Raw genomic sequence first — 19,777 nt, 5'->3', positions numbered from 1 at the left:
TATTTCAGTTTTATCTGAAAAACTGAAAAAAAGTATTTGAACTTAATAAGATAAGATAGACTTTATTGTCATTGTACAGTCACCTATACAACGAAATTGGGAGTGCCAACTGAAGGTGCATTACACATACAAAATGAATAAATAAATAAACAAATAAATCAATAAACAAGCAATTTAAGTAAAAAATTAAAACGGTGACCCTAATGACCCTTACCCTACAAGTGTCCGAGAAGGTTAACCCTTCTGGGCTGCGCCTGGGAACCTGACAAATCATGCAAGCTCATGTTTTCTCCGCAGATAAGGTCTGGCTTGCCTCCCATACAAAAAGATTTGTGCCTGGTACGAGATAGACTGACTAATCACAACCGTTCTATCTAATATGAGGTTCGTTATATAGGATGACGATTCAGAGGTACACTGTAGAGGAGCCTTGAACAACAACAAAGAAGGCTGCTACTGATGCAGAACGGTCTGTTTGCCCGGCTATCGAGACAGTATTAAACAAACTACATGGTATGTTATCACCAAAAGAAGTACAAATGACTGCACTTAAAGGGTAATTCCGGTGTAAAATGGATTTGGGATATGTTTTGTATGATAACGTGTTGAAACATTCGCAGATAGACGCTTTCTTCAGTTGGCTGTTTTTAGCCGATTCTATCAAAACACTATAAACTTGGAACAATGGGGGCAGTGTTGTGTGTTTAAACCATTGAAAAGGCTAAAAGTAGCCCGACACTTCTTTGGTAGTATAATAAGGGTCTTAACATATAAAACAAGGCATTGAGAACTTTGTAAGTGTACAGATTGTTTATTAAAAAGGACATTTTATACACACAATACCATCAGTAGATCACCAATCGACGCCATTTTGTTTTTAAGATTGGCGAACACAGAGCTTGCGTGTTGCTGACGGTTGTCACAATCTCTGTGTTCGTCAATCTATCTATCGAGTCTTGAAAACAAAATGGCGTTGATGAAAAAAACACTTTTCCTGGGATTTGGGGTGTTACGGTCTCATGTTTGGGAAAAAAGTCTGTACATGATTTTTTGAGTGAGATATGCATTTCTGAAAGTACCCCAGCCTAAAGTTACCAAACGAGCGAGTCCGTTTGGGAGCCCCCTCCTACGTAGGAAGGGGGCACATTTGAATATTACCTCCCACTTCCCTACTCCCCTCCAATCAGAGCATAGCTAAGATTTTCTTTACCAGCGGACGAGCAGCTCCGGGAGAACAATCCCTTTCTCCGCCGGACTGCTGCCGAAGCTTCAGCGGAAATCCGAAGGAGGAGACATGGAGGAGAAAGGGATGTACTTCCGGAACTGAGCTTCCAGACTGCCGCCGAGCTACCCCGGCCGGACTTTTCAGCTCCCAGAGGACACCCGCCGGAGCAGCCGGAAAGCTTCCACGGCAGTTCAGCTCCCGGAGTACACCGCTGGAGCTGCCGGACTGCCGCAAAAGCTTCGGCCGCAGCCAGGACGGAAGCGGCGGCAGTCCGGAAGTTCCGGCGCAGGGAGCTAGGCGGCAGTCCGGCAGCTCAGCTCCCGGAGTACAATCCCTTTCTCTTCCATGTCCCGGTTCATGGACTTCAGAGAGTCAAGGCCAAAGTTCCTTTGAAGAAATTCTTCTCCCCCAATTCTTCTCAACCATGGCTGAGATATCCCCCACTACGAGTCTTTACTTGTAGTGGAAGTACCAGAGTCGTCAGACCCAGTCTTAATGAATCATAATGTCATGCGAGGCGCACATTGCTTTTGGTCGAGATATTAGATATAATATTATATAAGTATATATATTATTATTAGTGCTGTCCAGCGACTAAAATATTTTATCGCGATTAATCGCATTAATGTCAGTTAACTCGTTTTTTTTTTTAATATTCTAAATATCCCTTGATTCCGTGCTGCTAGCCTTTTCGTGAGATCAGAGAGTGGTGAGAAGGACAGTAAGAAGAGAGACCCACAGTGAATTCAACCCAGTCCACTTGACATCGGGTAGGTGCATGACAGTGGTAGGCCTACCATAAAACTTCAATAGCCCAGGATTTTATTTGTTTCAATCACTGAACTTTCGAACAAAACTCTTGCTCAGCAAAGATGGGAAATACTATAAGTAACATTTATTATTTAAACTAGTATGAATATCCCTACCGTACGTAGGCCTATACACATTACCAGGCTATCAACTAACACACACACACACACGGTGGTGTAGTGGTAATCGGGAGAGTCGGGAGAATTCCCGGTGGGCCGTTAACAACAGATGCAACACTCAAACTGTCAAAGTCGCAACCAAGTCGATTTTGTCTAGAGGGGAGTAACTGAGCGGCCCCTCCCGAAGTGGTACAGCTCAGGTGGGCCTTGAACTGCGATTGGTCAGAAAGACGTAACAGCTAATGACAACAATGAACTCTTGTGCGGGCTTGAACAGAGTGACACACAAACACACACACTGAGGAGTTTTTCACCCGCTCCGTATCCTTGTCAGCCCTTAACAATTTTGTGCGGCGTGCTTGTTGTTTTGTTTCCGGTGTAGCTAGATCCGGTATGGTGGTGTTGTTTTTCTAACGTGACAAGTTGTTGCTAGACAGCAGGTGAAAAAACGACAACGTTTTCCAAGCCAAAAGAGCGTTAATCGCGCGCTAAAAAAATTAACGCCGTTAAAATTGGTTTGCGTTAAAGCCTTTAATAACGCGTTAAACTGACAGCACTAATTATTAGGATTATTAGTATTATTAATATATTATATTATATAGATATAGAGCTTGAGGAGTCCACAAACAGCAACAATCCCTTCTCCTCCATGCTGTGGTTCAGTCTGACAGCTCATTGGTCAATGGGCAGTAGCTCATTTGCATTAAAGTTACAGACACCAGAAACAGCGCATTCTGAAGGGACTGAAACAGAGGGGAATAGCGGTAGGCGAGATTATTTTTCCTAAAAACTATTTCCAGCAAACAGCTTCAAAACATGTTTCCTGGAACTCAAATGTTATGTTTACTTGTTGGGAAAAGACCATAATATGTCTCCTTTAACTATTCGGGAACAACTAACCACTTGTTGTTTGAGAAACCTGCTTCTGCAGCACTGCTACAAAAAAAACGTTGCGGTGATGTCTTGTTCACCCCACCTGCCAGCCCATGAAGCCCTCGTGTGTGGTCACGATGACCCGGCCCCGGCCATATTAGGCTCCAGCCAGGAAAGCCCGTCCGTCCGGGGTGGTGCCGATGGGGAAGGCCAGAGGGCCGTGGACGAGGACCTCGGAGGCTATCGCGCCACCGCTGATGTCCAACTGGGACACGCCCTGCAGAAGGGACTCCAAATCATCCTTAAAGTCCTTGCCAATTGTGGATTATGGAAATATATGAAAGAGAAGAAGGAACATCACAATGGGTTTAACCTAAACAGACAAAATTAAAATCATAATTTATTGAGTTGTTTGACTGGATAGTTGGCTTGACGTTGTCCCTAGTCTGTAACATCACATATGCTGAGTGGCCTTGTATCACACTTATAGCCAAGTCAAATAAAGTAAAGATAAAAGCAAAGCAAGTCTAATAATGCTGATGCTCAAAAACAAACAAATTACCTACACCACAGCCAGCCAGGAGGTTGGAATCTGAGGATAAACGGGCAGAAGATCAACCTCTCCACAGTATTCAGAGAAGTAGATCCCCGCCACGCTGGGCACCTGGTTCCCGGGGAAGGCCTTCAGAACGTCTTGCTTGGGGAGTTGTCCAGCCCAGGACCAGGCCTGCCCTGCGATCAACAGCCCCCCTCCAGCTTTCAGAAACTCCACCAGGGACTTCACATCAGGAGCCATGCTGTAGGCATCCACCACATACACCCCCAACCCCAGGTCTTGGAGGAAGCCCCCCACCATCTGGGCCTGGAACACGGACCGGCAGAGGTTATCCGCCACTGGCTTACAGCTCTGGGGTCTCATTTATAAAACTGTGCGTGGGATCGTTACTAAAAATGTGCGTACGCCCAGAAGCCAAGTTTTGCGTGCGCCAAAAAATATTCAGATTTATAAAACCCTGCGTACGCACACCGTACGCAATCTTTGCTTTATAAATCACAGAGTGCCTACAAGTGTGCGCAGCTGAATCAGCTTCACGTTCCGCCCTGTACACGCCCCTTTTTAACCATAAATGGTCAATGCAAATGACCTCATGAATTCGATCTGCATATAAAACAGACTCAGATGCAAGTATTATGTCTTGTCGGAAACAATGGTAGAAGTACTGCGAAAAGCAAGAAAGCGAAATTTCACCGAGGTTGAAGTGGAGACACTTGTGGGTGAGATGGAGGCCCAAAAGGTAGTTTTGTTCGGCGGTCACGGGATTGGGATCGCAAACAACAAAAAGCAGAGTGAGTGGCAACATGTTGCTGCAGCAGTGAACTCTGTCAGTAAGATTAATTTATAATTATTATTATAATTATTATAATTATTTATAATCTATTTATAATTTGCTATATCTGTTAACATAAGCCTACAAGAAAGCGCTTTATAAATGCAATTTGTTATTGTTAATGTTGTAACACAGAATGTAAACTTTGTTCAGTGGGTTGTAATTTTATGACTGGTATAGTATAGGCCTACAGTAAATATACATATAATATATAATTTAAAATAATACATTTCCTTATCATAATCAAAAGAGTTGTGTTTACCTCCAGACCATTTTCGAGTGTCCTGGTATTCCAAAACAACGCCAGTTAGGGAATATGTGCTACTGACTAAAAGCAGAGGAAGAGTGAGAAGCAGAAGCCAGACAAGCGTGTGATCAAACTCAAAAGTCAAAACTGACTGTTATGCTTTGCAATGAGAAAAGACAGATTACGTCGAGGCGATCACAGTTGAACAGTACTCAGGGTGGAACCAGTCAGGACACCTGTCCATCCGTTAATCTCCCTGTATTAATAGTCAAATATTTGCTCAATGGGTGGAGGGTGATTTTGTGTTTTGCCATGCCTTGCATGAGAAACCCTTTGGCACTTTCAAACACATCAATCTCTCAGCATGATGAACAATTTCCTGATGAATAACTTAATAATGACCAAAAATTATTATTATGAACTTGATAACTAACAGTTCAATGCTCCAATGCCTCGAAAATGATAGCGGTCATTGCGATGTGTTGTCGCATTGTAAAATAATTTATGAATGTTTAACAATGAAGATGGTGACCACACCGGTCCTATTCATTTGGTGCTGAAGAAATATTTTGGATTTTCACCTAAAAACACACTTTGGCTTAACACTAGGGATGGGCAAAACGATTATTTTCCGGGAATCAGTTCTTTCAGTTCAGTTCACTATCATGATTAGTTCGTTAAGTCAGATGGTCTGTTACGTCATTAGCCAGGGAATCGGAAATGATGGAATAAATGTTAATCAACATGCTTGTAGCCTACTACTTTCTAATGTTCTGGCGAGATAACCCGGGTTAAGTGTAAACATTAAGCATATATATAAAGCAGACGTGCCTTTTTTTTTTCATAAATATCCTTAATACATAACTGGGTGCAGTAAGAATGAAATGGCGTCTTCCAAGTAGCGCTAAAAAGTAGTGAAGCTTAGCAACTAGACCAAACGAGACTCGTAATGGTAGTTAAAAACAATACTTTATTAAAGCATGCAATTGTGATGTAGAACAAAATAAAAATAAAACATAAAGTGCTTGCATTATATTGAATCCTACAGCGATCGTTATTTAACTTGTGTGGTGGTGCCTTATCATTTGTTTACCCATGGGCCATGGCAACGCGATTGCTACCTGCTCTCATTAGCTGCGTTTCCATCTAAAAGGTGATGCAAATCTTTAGAAAGTTCGCAAAAAAGTAATTTGAATTAGGTGCGTTTCCATCAAGTGGTTGCAGCGGAATAGGGCGATGACGTTACACGCTGATGTCGGCAGGGTTGCTATGGCCGGTGTTGTGTCGAGATCTGTTTCCCCGTCGAGATGTGTTTCCCCTAGTCCCAGATAATGACTGTCAGGATGCGTTCCCCCTGTTCTAAATGGTCAAATTGAATGATATCAGCCTGAAAATCACAGCACTTATCTGTTGTGGGGAAATAAGTCAGCAGTATGAATTTGAAAGATGTGTGAGCCTCCTTTCCTATGGAACAGAGGGGGAACAGTATCTGACAGTAACATTCCAAGCTGTCAGGATGCGTTCCCCCTGTTCTAAATGGTCAAATTGAATGATATCAGCCTGAAAATCACAGCACTTATCTCTTGTGGGGAAATAAGTCAGCAGTATGAATTTGAAAGATGTGTGAGCCTCCTTTCCTATGGAACAGAGGGCCTTTTCGGGTAATTTCGGACGGGGGCGGGGACTAGGGGAAACACATCTCGACGGGGAAACACATCTCGACACAACACCGGTCGTTATGCGGAAATCTGAAAGACTGTCAGTACTGTGTGTTCAAAGTTCGCTACGTCACAGCTGTTTCGAAAAGTGTGTTTCCATCTCCCCTTTTGTGAATTTACTCTCTTTCGCATTTCAAAAAAACCACCTCAAGCGAGCGGATAAACGTTTTTGCGAATTAGAGGATTTTTATGCAAATGTTGGTGTTTCCATCACCGTTTACTGATTCGATACTTCAAAGTTTGCATAAAATCAGGCGGGGATGGAAACGCACCTATTGGCTCATAGAACTCATAGAACGTTTTAGACACAATCAATATAAGGTTGTGGGGAGACAAAGCTCGGTTTGTTTGTATGTTTTATTTACGTAACCATATTTTTGGTATATGTAAAAAAATAAAATAATAATCAGTTCTCTTGTTTTGGGAATCAGTTCTCGTCGTTACCTTCGGGATTCGTTCGTTCTGACCGAATCGTTCGCGACCGACCCATCACTACTTAACATCTAACCATTAAACAGTTTTGTAATGTTGCATTGTAGTAGAAAATGCAATTGCCACTGATTGACTCACTTTTAGCCAAATCAACTTTTAGCATGCTCTTTCCAATTAGCTGGTTAGCTTGTTGATTAGCAACTTCGCGTCTGCAACTGAGAACATGACAATTTCTGAAAAAAGAGGAAGAGACAATGTGAAGGACGAAACCAACAAGAAAGATAAGAATACATTTTCATTCTCTTGCCGGCACTGTTGGTCTGGAGGTGGACATCACTTCTGCAGATATGCATTCATATGCAGGCCCAAAAAGTCATTTTAGTTGGCTGTTACCTGACTACAACTCAAAAGAAAGGGAATCCAAGCCATCCCTTTGCTGAAGTGCGAAGCAATAAAGGAGACGGCTGACGCTATAATAATACGCTTCTGAGCTGTAAGACAAGGTGACCAAAGAAGACAGACCCTGAGGCTTTAAAGTACCAGCATGATGATATGATTGAAATGTTAGGTTGATATTCGGTTATTGAGGTTATTGAGATATTTATCATTGACAGGAATTTTCCATCAACCAGTGTGAAGAGGTAAGCAGTATTCAAATAGGAGCACAAACAGTCAAAGCACTGTCCGTGGCACTATTGTTTTCCTTTGCAGCATTTACTGTTAACAGAGGACTACTCTGGAACTCTCTACCACCCGACCTCCGAAACTGTGACTCTCTCCCCATTTTCAAAGCACAACTAAAAACCCACCTGTTTCGGACTGCCTACTCTCTCTAACCTCCATGCTTCCTGCCATTCTGCCCTATGTATTTTAACTTATTATGTTGTCCTTATGTGTCTATTTTATCACGTTTTTTGTATATTTCATTGTGTGTTTTATTGTGTGTGATGTACAGTGTCCTTGAGTGACTTGAAAGGCGCTTTTCTAAATAAAATGCATTATTATTATTATTATTACTGTCTTGCATTATTATAAAATTGTGTTTATTCTAAGTTTGCACAAGGGGTGTATCAATCGCTTTGTGCCACTAATAGGCCCCACAGTTTCTGCAGCCGCCTGTTGTTACTAGGTTACAAAGACAAAGACACACACACACCCACCACAGACACACACGCCCTGGTCTGTTGTCTCTGATCCCAGATTCAGCGGGCCGCACGGTGAACTGGGCTCCAGGCCACAAGGACGGACGGCAAAAAAAGTCTCCCAAATCGAGACTAAAATCGAGGAGAAGTCCTGCAGCGAGGACTGTTTCCTTCCACTCGGACAGAACACAATATGCAAATTGTGACTGGTGTATTTCAATAGCATCCGGCTGCAGCACCGGAGCCAGGGCCAGTGGTATGGCACGGGGCCTGTGGTATGGCAGGGGGCCTGTGGTATGGCATGGGGCCTGTGGTATGGCAGGGGGCCTTTGGTATGGCAGGGGGCCTGTGGTATGGCACGGGGCCTGTGGTATGGCACGGGGCCTGTGGTATGGCACGTGGCCTGTGGTACGGCACGGGGCCTGTGGTGTTGCAGGGGGCCTGTGGAAGTCAGGTGTTTTCAACGTTTTGCGTAACAGTTTGCCCCTATTTGTTTTAAATAAACTAGAGTTTCTGCACACGTGTCACATGCTCAACCTCTAATTGTAATTAAACCCATAGCAATAATGTGGACACCCTTGATAATGTAAAAAATTTCCGAGCGCATAATATAATAACATTTTGCCTATAATGTTACAACGTATACAATTTTGGTTCAGCTATCACGTAATGCAGCAAGCATAAAATGTAATAACTGAGCGGATAATGTAATAATTAGGGCTGGGCAATACTATGCGATTAATCACATAGTATTGGTGACTTAACTCGCAATTAATCACACTTTAAAATTATATTTTAAATCCACTTCAATTGAAGTTAAAGGAGATTATCAAATGGAATGACAGATAATCATTCATACCAAATGTATATAAGCAAAATATGACCAAGCGATCTTGAGGGAGTTTTATTGACTCACTCAGTGTGGGCTAGCACAGACAGACACACACACACACACACACACACACACACACACACACACACACACACACACACACACACACACACACACACACACACACACGCACGCGCGCGCGCGCGCGCACACACACACACACACACACACACACACACACACACACACACACACACACACACACACACACACACACACACACACACACACACACACACACAAACACTGTCAATTTTGACGGAAAGTTTCGATTTAGTTATAGTCATAGTCTTTTGACAAAAATGCAATTTAATTTGTCATATTTTAGTCAACTGAATTGTTTTAGTTTTAGTCTATTAAAATCGAACAGGTTAAAGCAGGGATGCCAGGGTGAAATTGGTCAGGGGGCCAGATTTTTTTGAAGTGAGACCTCAGGGGGCCGGATTACACTATCGGACTGAAAAGGCCTGAAAAGGCCAAAGACTGACTCAACACATGGATAGGTAGGCTATTTTAAATTATGCTTGAAGGCCTACCGATCGAAAATAAATTGCATTGGCCCCAAAATAGCCTCACAATGAGGCCTACAATTACATAGCCTAAAGCAGGAGACAGCTCCCGTCTAAAAACGTAACATTTTCCGCATGCAAGGCCTACATTTATAAATGATAAATAACACAAGTGTAAACTGTTAATAAATTGTATTTTATTTATTGAAGGCTTGCATAGGTGAACTAGGGCCGGCGATCGCCTAGGGCGGCAAATGCGTTGGGGGCGCCACCAGGGCGCCCCCTGGTGGCGGCCTTAATAAATTAATCAATTTTAATGAAACAAGCGTGTTTTCTAAACACGTTTCGAAATGGAATGGAGAATGGGGGATGAAAAGTTATTGAATCGTAACAGACCAGCAGCAGTAACATACCAACTGACGGATTCCCAAAAAAAAAAAAAAAAAAAAAGTATTTAATTTTTTTTTTTTTTTATAAAAATTAAAAAAATACATATATTCTCCCCTTATCATCCGCGGGCCGGATGTGACATACAGTCGGGCCGGATACGGCCCGCGGGCCGTCACCCTGGCATCCCTGGGTTAAAGTGTAAAACTACACTATTAGAGTTCACTCTCTTCAAGCTTATTTCCCCTTTTTTTACCTTTGTAAAGGAGTGACAGCAACTTTCCATTTGAGATTGCCTATATTCCATTTAATCATATGTTGTTTGTGGATTTAAATGATAATTTTTCATGCAAAGAAAACTAAACATTTTCGTGAAGAAGTTTGATAATTTTAGGTTTTGTGTAAGGCCGCTTTGTGAACTGGGTTCTTCCCCTTGCCCCTTTTGCTTTGTCTTTGTCTTTGTCTTAACCAAGACAAAGACAAAGACAAAGCAAAAGGGGCAAGGGGAAGAATCGAGATTCGGCCCAAGTGAGCTCTCAAATCATCTTAAAAATAAGGGGTAGCCTACATAGCACTCAATCTTATCCCTTAATCTTGATCAAATTGGGTATTGAGACACCACTAGCTCTCACATGAACGCGCAACATCAGGCGGCTGCATGCTTCAGCGTTGGTGTTACGTTGTTGCGCAAAATTTACTCAAAGCAATTCATGCTCCCTTTTAGGTTGCGCGTGTTGCCAAGCAATTTACCGCCAGAACAGTAGGTGGAGTAATATGTGGAGGAAAGTTTTTCGTTGAAGACGACCTCGAGAATGACGTCTTTGTCTGTGGGAGTCGTTGGTTTGTTTATGTGCCAGATCGTGTTCTCCCCATACACAGTGAATGATGGCAACAGACAGAGGAACAGGGGTGATGAAGTTGTTGATCATTGGGGTTGTATAAATGTGCATATCTCTCTACATTTTAAAACGACATAATGTGTTGGCAGCAAAGTTAACTTCACTTCAGGTTAATGCTTTTGTATATGAGCCTGCCGGGTGATACTCCAGACAGGAAGTAGTAACCAGACCAGCAAACCAATCACAGCCTTGCAGGCTGGGCGGCTCGCGTAAAAGCTTACGTAAAAAATGACGCAAGTCTAGAAAAATCGCCCGACGCACGCAAGACGTGAGAAGTCGCGCAAGGGGGGCGCAAGGGCGCGCAAGGGCCTCTTGCGCTTGCGCTTACGCTTACGTAACCGAGCATAAACCAGCCTTTAAGGGGGAAGATAAGGGGCAAGGGGAAGTATTGAGATTACAGCTCCTCGCCGCTCTCGACGCGAATGATATACGTCACCACCCGCACTTGAAGCTCCGGTACAGGCATGGCCAGTCGAACCTCCTGATACACAAATGAGGAGAAAAGACGGGTACAAATTTCAGCGTTCATTAATTAATAGACAACAAAGTAAGTTGGAAACCTCACATAAATTATATTAAAGCCAAAATATCGACATCAATAGCAATACTGAATAAAACCAAAAAGCAAACCTCTCTGTAGGCCTACACGTTGTAGTGCTCCTTCATACTTCCTTACATTACCTACTGTGTGGAGATATGGGGAACACATACAAAACGTATACACATCCAATCTTCATCCTGAAAAAAAGAGCAATACGAATTATACAGAAAACCAACAAATCCATTATTTATTCAATTAAGAACCAAAAAAAAATCAAGATTTGCTTTATTATAAAACGATTCAAATAATGTTCAAAGCAAATAATCCCCAATTGCCTCATAGCATACAGGAGTTGTTCCAATTTAATCGTAAATTAAGATTACGAGGAACCTGTTTATTCAACAAACCACCATTGCAGAACCATTGCAAAACTTCAATGTTTTACAACAAATGTATTATTACATCCTATTTACCACTACATCAAAACTAAAATAACCTCGTTTAAACTTGTTTTAACTTACGAACAATGGACACTGCTTGATTAAAACTGAATATTTATTCTCTATGAATAATGAAATAAAAAAATTAGAGGGGGTAGGACCAGAAAAGTTGTCAACTTTTTCCTCTCCCTTTTGAACATGAACTGTATTATTTTAGTTGTGTATTGCTTCGGATCCTGAGGATCCTATTCGTTTGTTTTTATTTATTTTATTGCTCATTATTTTGTTTGTATATACATAAAAAAAGGGGGAAAAAAATACAGGAAAAGATTACCTCCCCCCTCTCTGCTTTGGACGCCCAGAGAATGTGTCCCGACCGCCCATTATTAAATGAGCTACGGTCGACCATACGAGCGCCGCATTGTTTTTTCCTGGAGAGACGTAATGCCTTGCAAACGAGCGAAGCATGGCAGTTGCTCAGTGTTAGGATGTACAAATGAACACAAAAGTCTATTTTTAGTTCCTTCATCCGAGCCTCTGAAGAACCAGTGGGTTAATTATAGTTTCTCTGGAAATGTGCCGACACAACTTCCCAAAGTGTTATATGTCTGCGCCAGACATTTCACCGACAACTGTTTCCTTAACTTGGGCCAATACAGAGCTGGACTTGCTGAACGTCTGAAAATTAAATCTGGTTCAGTACCAACTCTCCTTTGCTCAGCTACAAACCTTGGACAAGTAAGTAACTAATGCTATATCATTGTGTTGCTTTACTGTATATGTTTACCTAGCTTGTTACCCGTCAACTGTGGCTGTAGCATTAGCTCTACAGCTAACAGCCCAGTTACTGACGCTAATGTAAAGGTAGATGGCATCAGGTATGTGTGTTAATAATACACGTACTGTAACGCGAGTGTTGTACACTTCTTTGTTATTAGGATAACCGTTCTGCTCTTGGTGTTCGGTTAGAGTGTGCAACTCTGCAAACCAGGGTGATCCGATGAGAATTGGCACAATTCGAAGCGTTTTACAGCAAAGCGGGTATAGGCACTGATCTCTACTGCTTGGACACCAAGGGAATGTCCCGAATCTTTAAGAATGTCTGGTCACCCTACTACAAACGAGTTCAACTGTCCTTTACAAGCTACGTGACCGCAGTAGTTCAAGCGTTTTACTGAATAGATAATTATGGCCTGATAACTCTTCCCCACTCATGTTTTCCCATTCACACCACATTGAAATCAATGTGTTATTAGCAGATTTCTGCAGAAGTTGATGTAATTATAATGAGATGAACTGAGATGATGTGGTGAACTTTTAAGATGTGTTAAAGATAAAATATGTAATATCATTTGATATCATGGATCTAATTTTAAGAATTAGGCTAATGTTATTCACAATCATCATGCTTATCTTCTTACAACTTGCACCTAGAATATATACAAAGTAATAAATTGAGTACTAATTTGACCTTGTGGTCTCTACACAGGCCAGCACATCAAGCACTTGCATTCAGCTGCTTCTCTCAAGGAATGTTGCCTGCCAGACAGACCACCTCGAAACACATACTGTAGGCACACAGCTATCCTTAAAGACTTGGCTGCCCCACTTTAGCAGTAAAGGTATGTACTTTTCCACCTTGAATACCTTTTTACTAATAAGTAGATTCTATGAACCATCGATTATAGGCTGATGCTAGATTCTACCTGCACTAAAACGCCAGGTCCTCTTTGGAAACGCATAACGACCAGCTAAAACATGAGGCAAACTTGGGAGTTGCATTTCAAAGATGGATTCAGTCAAGAGCCCAGAAGGGTTTCAAGGCTGGTCCACATGAGCTGGTTTATCATTCTCATCATCATGCTAACGGGGAAGGACACGTTGTTGCTTGTTATGGTCAAAATAGAAATATTGCCCTTGACTCGCATGTAATGTTGTGCTCGGATCATTTTGCGCTGGTGTTCGTTCAGTGTCCTCAAACTGGTCACCCGCCTGAACTTTGAGTCTAGGGAGGAGGGTGCTGGAGGAGACATAATTTTAAACCCTCTTTGTTAATGTTGCATACAATGAAAGTTAATTTGATGTGTAATAATGAACACTTCCTCCTTTAATGCAAACACTGTATCAAAACAATTACTTTCTGTCTTTTTTCTCCCCTGCAGAAGACTGTGATGCCTTTGGAGACCGTAGCACACAGCTCGGCGCCACCTCAGAGAGTCTGCGTGTGGACAAACCTGGCTCCTCCCATATGTCCTGTCACAGCGAGGAGCTGAGGATTCTGACCGTCCATGGAAAAGGGGAGGGCCCACTGGCAGTGGAGGCCTTGAACTTGCTGTCTGCGGACCACAGCGTGGCCAAGAGCCTGGACCGCAGCGAGCGGTTGGTCTGCCGCAAGGAGCCGAGTGTGCAGGTTGGAAGCCATCTTCTCATTCACCATCCAAGAGAGCTTCCTCTGTTAAAAACTCCTGGACACGACCATAAAAAGCACACACCTTTATGATTCAATGTGTCGTAAGTGGGGATTGATAACTATTCTCTGCAAATGAAAGAATATGTCTTGTGTGTTTTCTTCTTTATGTGGAAAGCAGCAGACCCCAGACACCATTTCCATCAAGGTTGAAGAGGATATTGGTAGAGGCATGTCCGCTGTAGGTTAGTAATACATATTGCACCTTTACAAGAAAACAACATTGATCAAATGAGACTGTACTCGATACTACCTGGCTAAAGGCCTGGTCCTTTTTTGAAAAGCATCATGACCAGCGCCTTTCTAAAACACGACTATTTATATAGTTTATAATAGAATGATTAACATCTTCTTCATGGCAGACGGCTATCAGGAATGCTGAGATCAGCTCTCACCCACGCAGACACGCACCTCGTATACACGCACACACAATGACACGGGGAGAGGCTTTTATGATTTATAAGACAATCAATTCAACATCAAAATTATTTAAACGTGGGCTTAGGCAGATGGGCCTACATGCGCCGAAGTCTCTGGTTCTTCTACTTCCTCATCAATCTGAAGCACAGAATTGAATCACGACATGGAGCGACACCTGCCGGGGCTGAGCTCTGCCGGAGCGGACACCCGCCGGACACTCGAGCCGGCGGGTGTCCGGGAGTCCGGAATCATTTTGGGACAATTTCTGTACTGCCTTTATCTAAATAAAGAATAATTAATGTCGAGAAAGCTTAAGATTTTGGGTCGCTGCACGCATTATTGAGCACGTTGTGCTGCTGCAAGTGATGGAAGAGGTTGGCCGTACCCTTTTAATTGCGACAGATTTGAAGCACTCTCTACAAAAAATCTGATTCATTCATTCGTCAGACATATTTTATTCCCTTCTATCACATCTCTCATCTCATCTTCATCCGCTTATCCGGGGTCGGGTCGCGGGGGGTGCAGCTCAAGCAGGGGGCCCCAGACTTCCCTTTCCCGGGCCACATTGACCAGCTCTGACGGGGGGGATCCCGAGGCCTTCCCAGGCCAGTGTTGAGATATAATCTCTCCACCTAGTCCTGGGTCTTCCCCGAGGTCTCCTCCCCACTGGACGTGCCTGAAGCACCTCCCAAGGGAGGCGCCCAGTGGGCATCCTTACCAGATGCACGAACCACCTCAGCTGACTCCTTTCTAAGTAAAGGAGCAGCGGCTCTAATCCGAGTTCCTCACGGATGGCTGAGCTTCTCACCCTATCCCTAAGGGAGACGCCAGCCACCCTTCTGAGAAATCTAATCTCGGCCGCTTGTACCCGCAATCTCGTCCTTTCGGTCATCACCCAACCCTCATGACCATAGGTGAGGATAGGAACGAAGATCGACCAGTAGATCGAGAGCTTTGCATTGCGGTTCAGCTCTCTTTTCGTAACAACGGTGCGGTAAAGCGAATGCAATACCGCCCCCGCTGCTCCGATTCTCCGGCCAATCTCACGCTCCATCGTACCCTCACTCGCGAACAAGACCCCGAGGTACTTGAACTCCTTCTCTTCGATAAAATAGTTAATTTTCTGTCATTGTTTTCCTCTCTGCAGAAGACTGTAATGACATTAGAGACTGCAGCACGCAGCGCAGCGCCTCCTCGGATGCGTGAAGCGCTTCAGTCTGAGCTCCAGCCTGAAGATCCACATGAGGACTCACACCGGGGAGAAGCCCTACAGGTGTGACCAATGCAAGAAGAGCTTCCAAAGGGAAAGGCTACCTGAAGCGCCACATGATGACTCGCATCGGGGAGAAGCCTTAAAACTGTGACCAATGCACAAACATTTCAGTGAAAGCTCCACACTGAAGATCCACATGAGGACTCACACCGGGGAGAAGCCCTCCGTGTGACTGCAGTGCAACCCCAGCTACAGCGACCCAAGCAATTTATGTGTGCACCAAGGGGGGGATTTCATGACGGCCGCCGTTGTGCACTTTGGCCTTGATTCCCTTTTGAAAATCATATGCCCATCGGCCACCCGTTTTGTTTATTTCTCTCTCCTATCAAGTCCGCCCCGGCAATGGAATGTACTTGATAGGACAACAGTAACGTTATCTACAAGTGTGACCAATAAAATGCAAGTGTTACTGTACGTTCACACCAAAAGCTATAAAAGATGAGAAATCGCCGAATAGCTCAAAATGTAACGCTGTCCAAAATATTTACAGCTCATATCGCTCTTGCGATTTTGCTTTTCCATTTAAAGGAGCCGCGCTTTTTGCCTACACGCTCGTAGTTGAGGCAAGTGCTGCTGCTGATGCCAAGCCACCAAAACACAAAATAAGCAAAAGTTTGGTCAATGGAAAAAGAATTATAACCATCAATACATGAAACGCTGAATAACTAATTAATGGAGTGATTGCTTATTTGCTAAATTATAGCTTAATTGATCGCTATCGTGTGTGTGTGTGTGTGTGTGTGTGTGTCTGTTTATTATGGAAAAGATCCGCTCAACGGGAGCATTTGTGCCAGGCAGACACGGCAAACTGACAAATTAGAAGACAAATTAGAATTGTTGTGCGGTATCTCCCTGCTTCTGTAATGCGCGCACATCTCCACCCACCGCTCGTCGGTTGGTTTCCATCAGCATTCCACTGTGCGACCATCCCTGTTGCGTAATGCGGATTGTGTATGCCCTCATACATTGTTGAAGTCATATGCTGGATGCTTTATTCTTTCTGTGTTTTTTAGTTAATGATCGGGCTATAATAAAACCATGTTGGCTATGCAATCGTGAACAAATACGATACCCTGCAATAGCCGCATTTATTTTCTCATGCACCATGATGAAGGAACAAATGTGTCGTTGGAACTAGGAACTAAAGTTCTCGCGTATGTTTACTGGGACCCACGCCGGCGAGAGACATCTACATTCTGATTGGCTGGCGGTCATTTACAGCCGAAACGCTACTAGCTCATTTGCATAGGGTTGAGCTGTTTTCAACTCTCATTTACAGCTTTCAAGCTATCGCTCAAGCGTTGTATCGCTCCAATCGCTTTATCGCTCATGTCTAATAGAAAGTGAATGGGCGTTTATCGCTCAAAACGCTTTATTGCTTTTGGTGTGAACGCACAGTTAAAAAGCGGTCGTTGACGGGCTGCCTGATCCATACAGCACAGAAATCCCAAAGACGACTTGACAATAAATGTAAGCGTTCGAAAAACAATCAACAATTAGCTATTGTCTGAATCAAATAGCTTTTAAGTAGCTTCGCTCTTTTATTTACCAAATAATGTGGTAGCGCCCACATAAGCTACATTTTTCTCAAGCGTTTCTGAAGTTCCAGCAAAGCGGAGCTTTTTGGTGCACATGCTCAAGCACAAGGTCAATGGAGTGCTTTGACATGGGGCAACGGGACGCTTTGATTGAACTTCTATCCTGTATTCGTTGAAATTATTGCTTTAAGTTTCCTTTCATCCTGATTGAAAACGCTTTCCAGCTTTTTATTCGCATACTGTTTTTAATAATTGTCTGTTTGAATAACTTATTTTTAGGACACTTCGGACAGCACAATATTTGAGAACTTGATCATGGGAAGATACAGGCAGAGAAGTTACCAATCATACATTCAAAGAGATGATGGGTGAACATTAGGGATGGGTCAGAATATTCGATTATTCGTTCCCGACGGTCAAAATTGATTTTTAACATTTGGACCGTTAACATTTTTTCCCATTCAAATATAATGTTTTTCACAAGCCATAACTTTTTTTCCCTGGTAACGCCTGAGGGTTTGACTAATACCTGGAACAATCATTACCATCTGTTACGCGCCTCCCTCCGCCGGATCGCGAGCCGTGTTGTAAGGGTGGCCGTAACACCATCCCGTAAGGTTCTTATGCAACGGAAACGTTGTTCACTCCTCATAGGAAATAGGTCGGACCTTAGCTACGGCTTGGCAATGGGAGGTATTCTAGTCCGCTCAGATATGAGCCAGAGAGCTAACGTTATGCATTGTACATATTTATAATTAAAAATTCGTCCCAGCCTTGATACAACAGATACTCAGCATATAACCGTGTGGTCTGATTACAGTTTAATTCATTTTTCACAATTTACCAGCTCGTTTTGAAGACAATCACCGCGTCATTAGTTTCAATGGGATTCGGGACGGTCTATAATTTCAACATAAAGTGTACATATTTATAATTTGAAATTCGTCCCAACCATTACACCAAAGATACTATAGGGCCTATCGCAATTAACCGTGTTTTCAGATTACAGTTTAATGCATTTTTCACAACAGATAATTTGACTGGAACTACTTTTTCTTTTTGCGTTTAAGATATTAAGTGATTTCTTGCCGATGATCCATGGCTGCCTTTGTGAATGTCGACACGCATTGAATAATCGATTATTCTTTCACACCACCCACTGATTATTTGAAAATTTTGAGTTATTCACATCGCTAGTGTACTTGACTCTTACTTTTACATCGTGGCTAAACACAAAGGTCAGGGGGAGTTTAGCATTGGCCAGAGGAGAGACCAAGTTCAATTGCAATACACTATGGGTGAAGTGGACTTGGCCGCAAGATAGTTAAAGGAATCTATACGCAACATAGTTAAAGGAATCTGCACAACATGAAGTCAGTTGATACGCCTCTTTATCAGATTTGGTGGCTACAGTTGCAATGCAAATGCAAACAGACTTGACACCTTTCAATAAGAGGGCGGGAAGTATCTCTAGGTTCAAGGAGAATTAAGTCATTCCTTTCAATTGACTAATTATATAAACATTTATAATGTTTAGGCTTATTACAAATTGCCTGCAAAGTTCACTTGTGGAGTAGACTGCAGTATATTGACTAATTGCTGTCTTTCTAAGGCCATTATTTTCTAGTTCATACCTTGGATTGTATCACAATAGGCAATAATGGTTGAAATGTATCCACTAAAAAGGTCACTGGTTAATATTGATTGCGGAGATGTTTGAGTCAGTTTACGGTCCTCCCCCTAGAATGCATTATTATTCAAATCAGATTCCTATTGTTCACCCTTCACTCCTTGTTTGTCTAAAGAAAGTTAAGCGAAAAGAAGATTCATTTATCATGTTAACTTCAAGTGTCAAAGACATCAGAACGATTTTTTTAATGTTAAATCAAACGTTTGATACATTGCTTCAAGGGATAATATCATTCACATCAACATTATCCAGATTACATGGACACTTAAAGGAGCCATATTATGGTGTTTCCCAACAAGTAAACATAGTATATGAGTTCCAGAAAACATGTTTTTTTGTTTGCTGGAAATCGCTTTTAGGAAAACAAAAATCTCGTCTACCGCTATTGCCCTCTGTCTCAATCTCTTCAGATTGCGCAGTGTCTGGTGTCTAGCTTTAATGCAAATAAGCTGCTGCCCATTGACCAATGAGCTGTCCGAGTGAACCACAGCATGGAGGAGAAGTATTTGTTGCCGTTTGCGGACCCTTTAATTGGTCCATGTTGCGGGCTCCTGGAGCTCTATATAATATTATAATATATATAGGTATTTATATAATATATTTAATATCATGGCCAAAAGCTATGTGCACCTCGGATGATATTATGAATCATAAGGGCTGCGTCTCTGGTACAACCTTCCACAACAAGAAAAGACTCGTAGTGGAGGTTATCTCGGCCATGGTTGAGAAGCATTGGGGAAAGGAACTTTGGCCATGACTCTCTGAAA

At 42.7% G+C, this 19,777-nt stretch overlaps 1 protein-coding gene across 4 annotated transcripts; it reads left to right on the top strand.

The window, feature by feature from the left end:
* Positions 1 to 11,905: 11,905 nt before the first annotated feature.
* LOC130406631 (uncharacterized) lies at positions 11,906 to 19,541 on the top strand. Of its 4 annotated transcripts, none has more exons than XM_056612295.1 (5): positions 11,906 to 12,360; positions 13,112 to 13,244; positions 13,785 to 14,032; positions 14,208 to 14,270; positions 15,657 to 19,541. In XM_056612295.1, exons 1-5 carry the CDS (start codon positions 12,013 to 12,015, stop codon positions 15,786 to 15,788), a joined length of 924 nt encoding a protein of 307 aa, XP_056468270.1. In that variant the 5' UTR covers positions 11,906 to 12,012; the 3' UTR covers positions 15,789 to 19,541. The 4 variants fall into 4 exon arrangements, with proteins under 4 accessions (XP_056468270.1, XP_056468271.1, XP_056468272.1 ...); XM_056612296.1 differs by having other exon boundaries at positions 11,907 to 12,360; positions 14,211 to 14,270; XM_056612297.1 differs by having other exon boundaries at positions 11,907 to 12,360; positions 14,208 to 14,274.
* The last annotated feature ends 236 nt before the right edge of the window (positions 19,542 to 19,777 follow it).

This window comes from Gadus chalcogrammus, chromosome 16 (assembly GCF_026213295.1).
Source record: "Gadus chalcogrammus isolate NIFS_2021 chromosome 16, NIFS_Gcha_1.0, whole genome shotgun sequence".
Classification (NCBI taxonomy): Eukaryota; Metazoa; Chordata; class Actinopteri; order Gadiformes; family Gadidae; genus Gadus; species Gadus chalcogrammus.
This window is presented reverse-complemented; position numbering and strand designations above follow the sequence as displayed.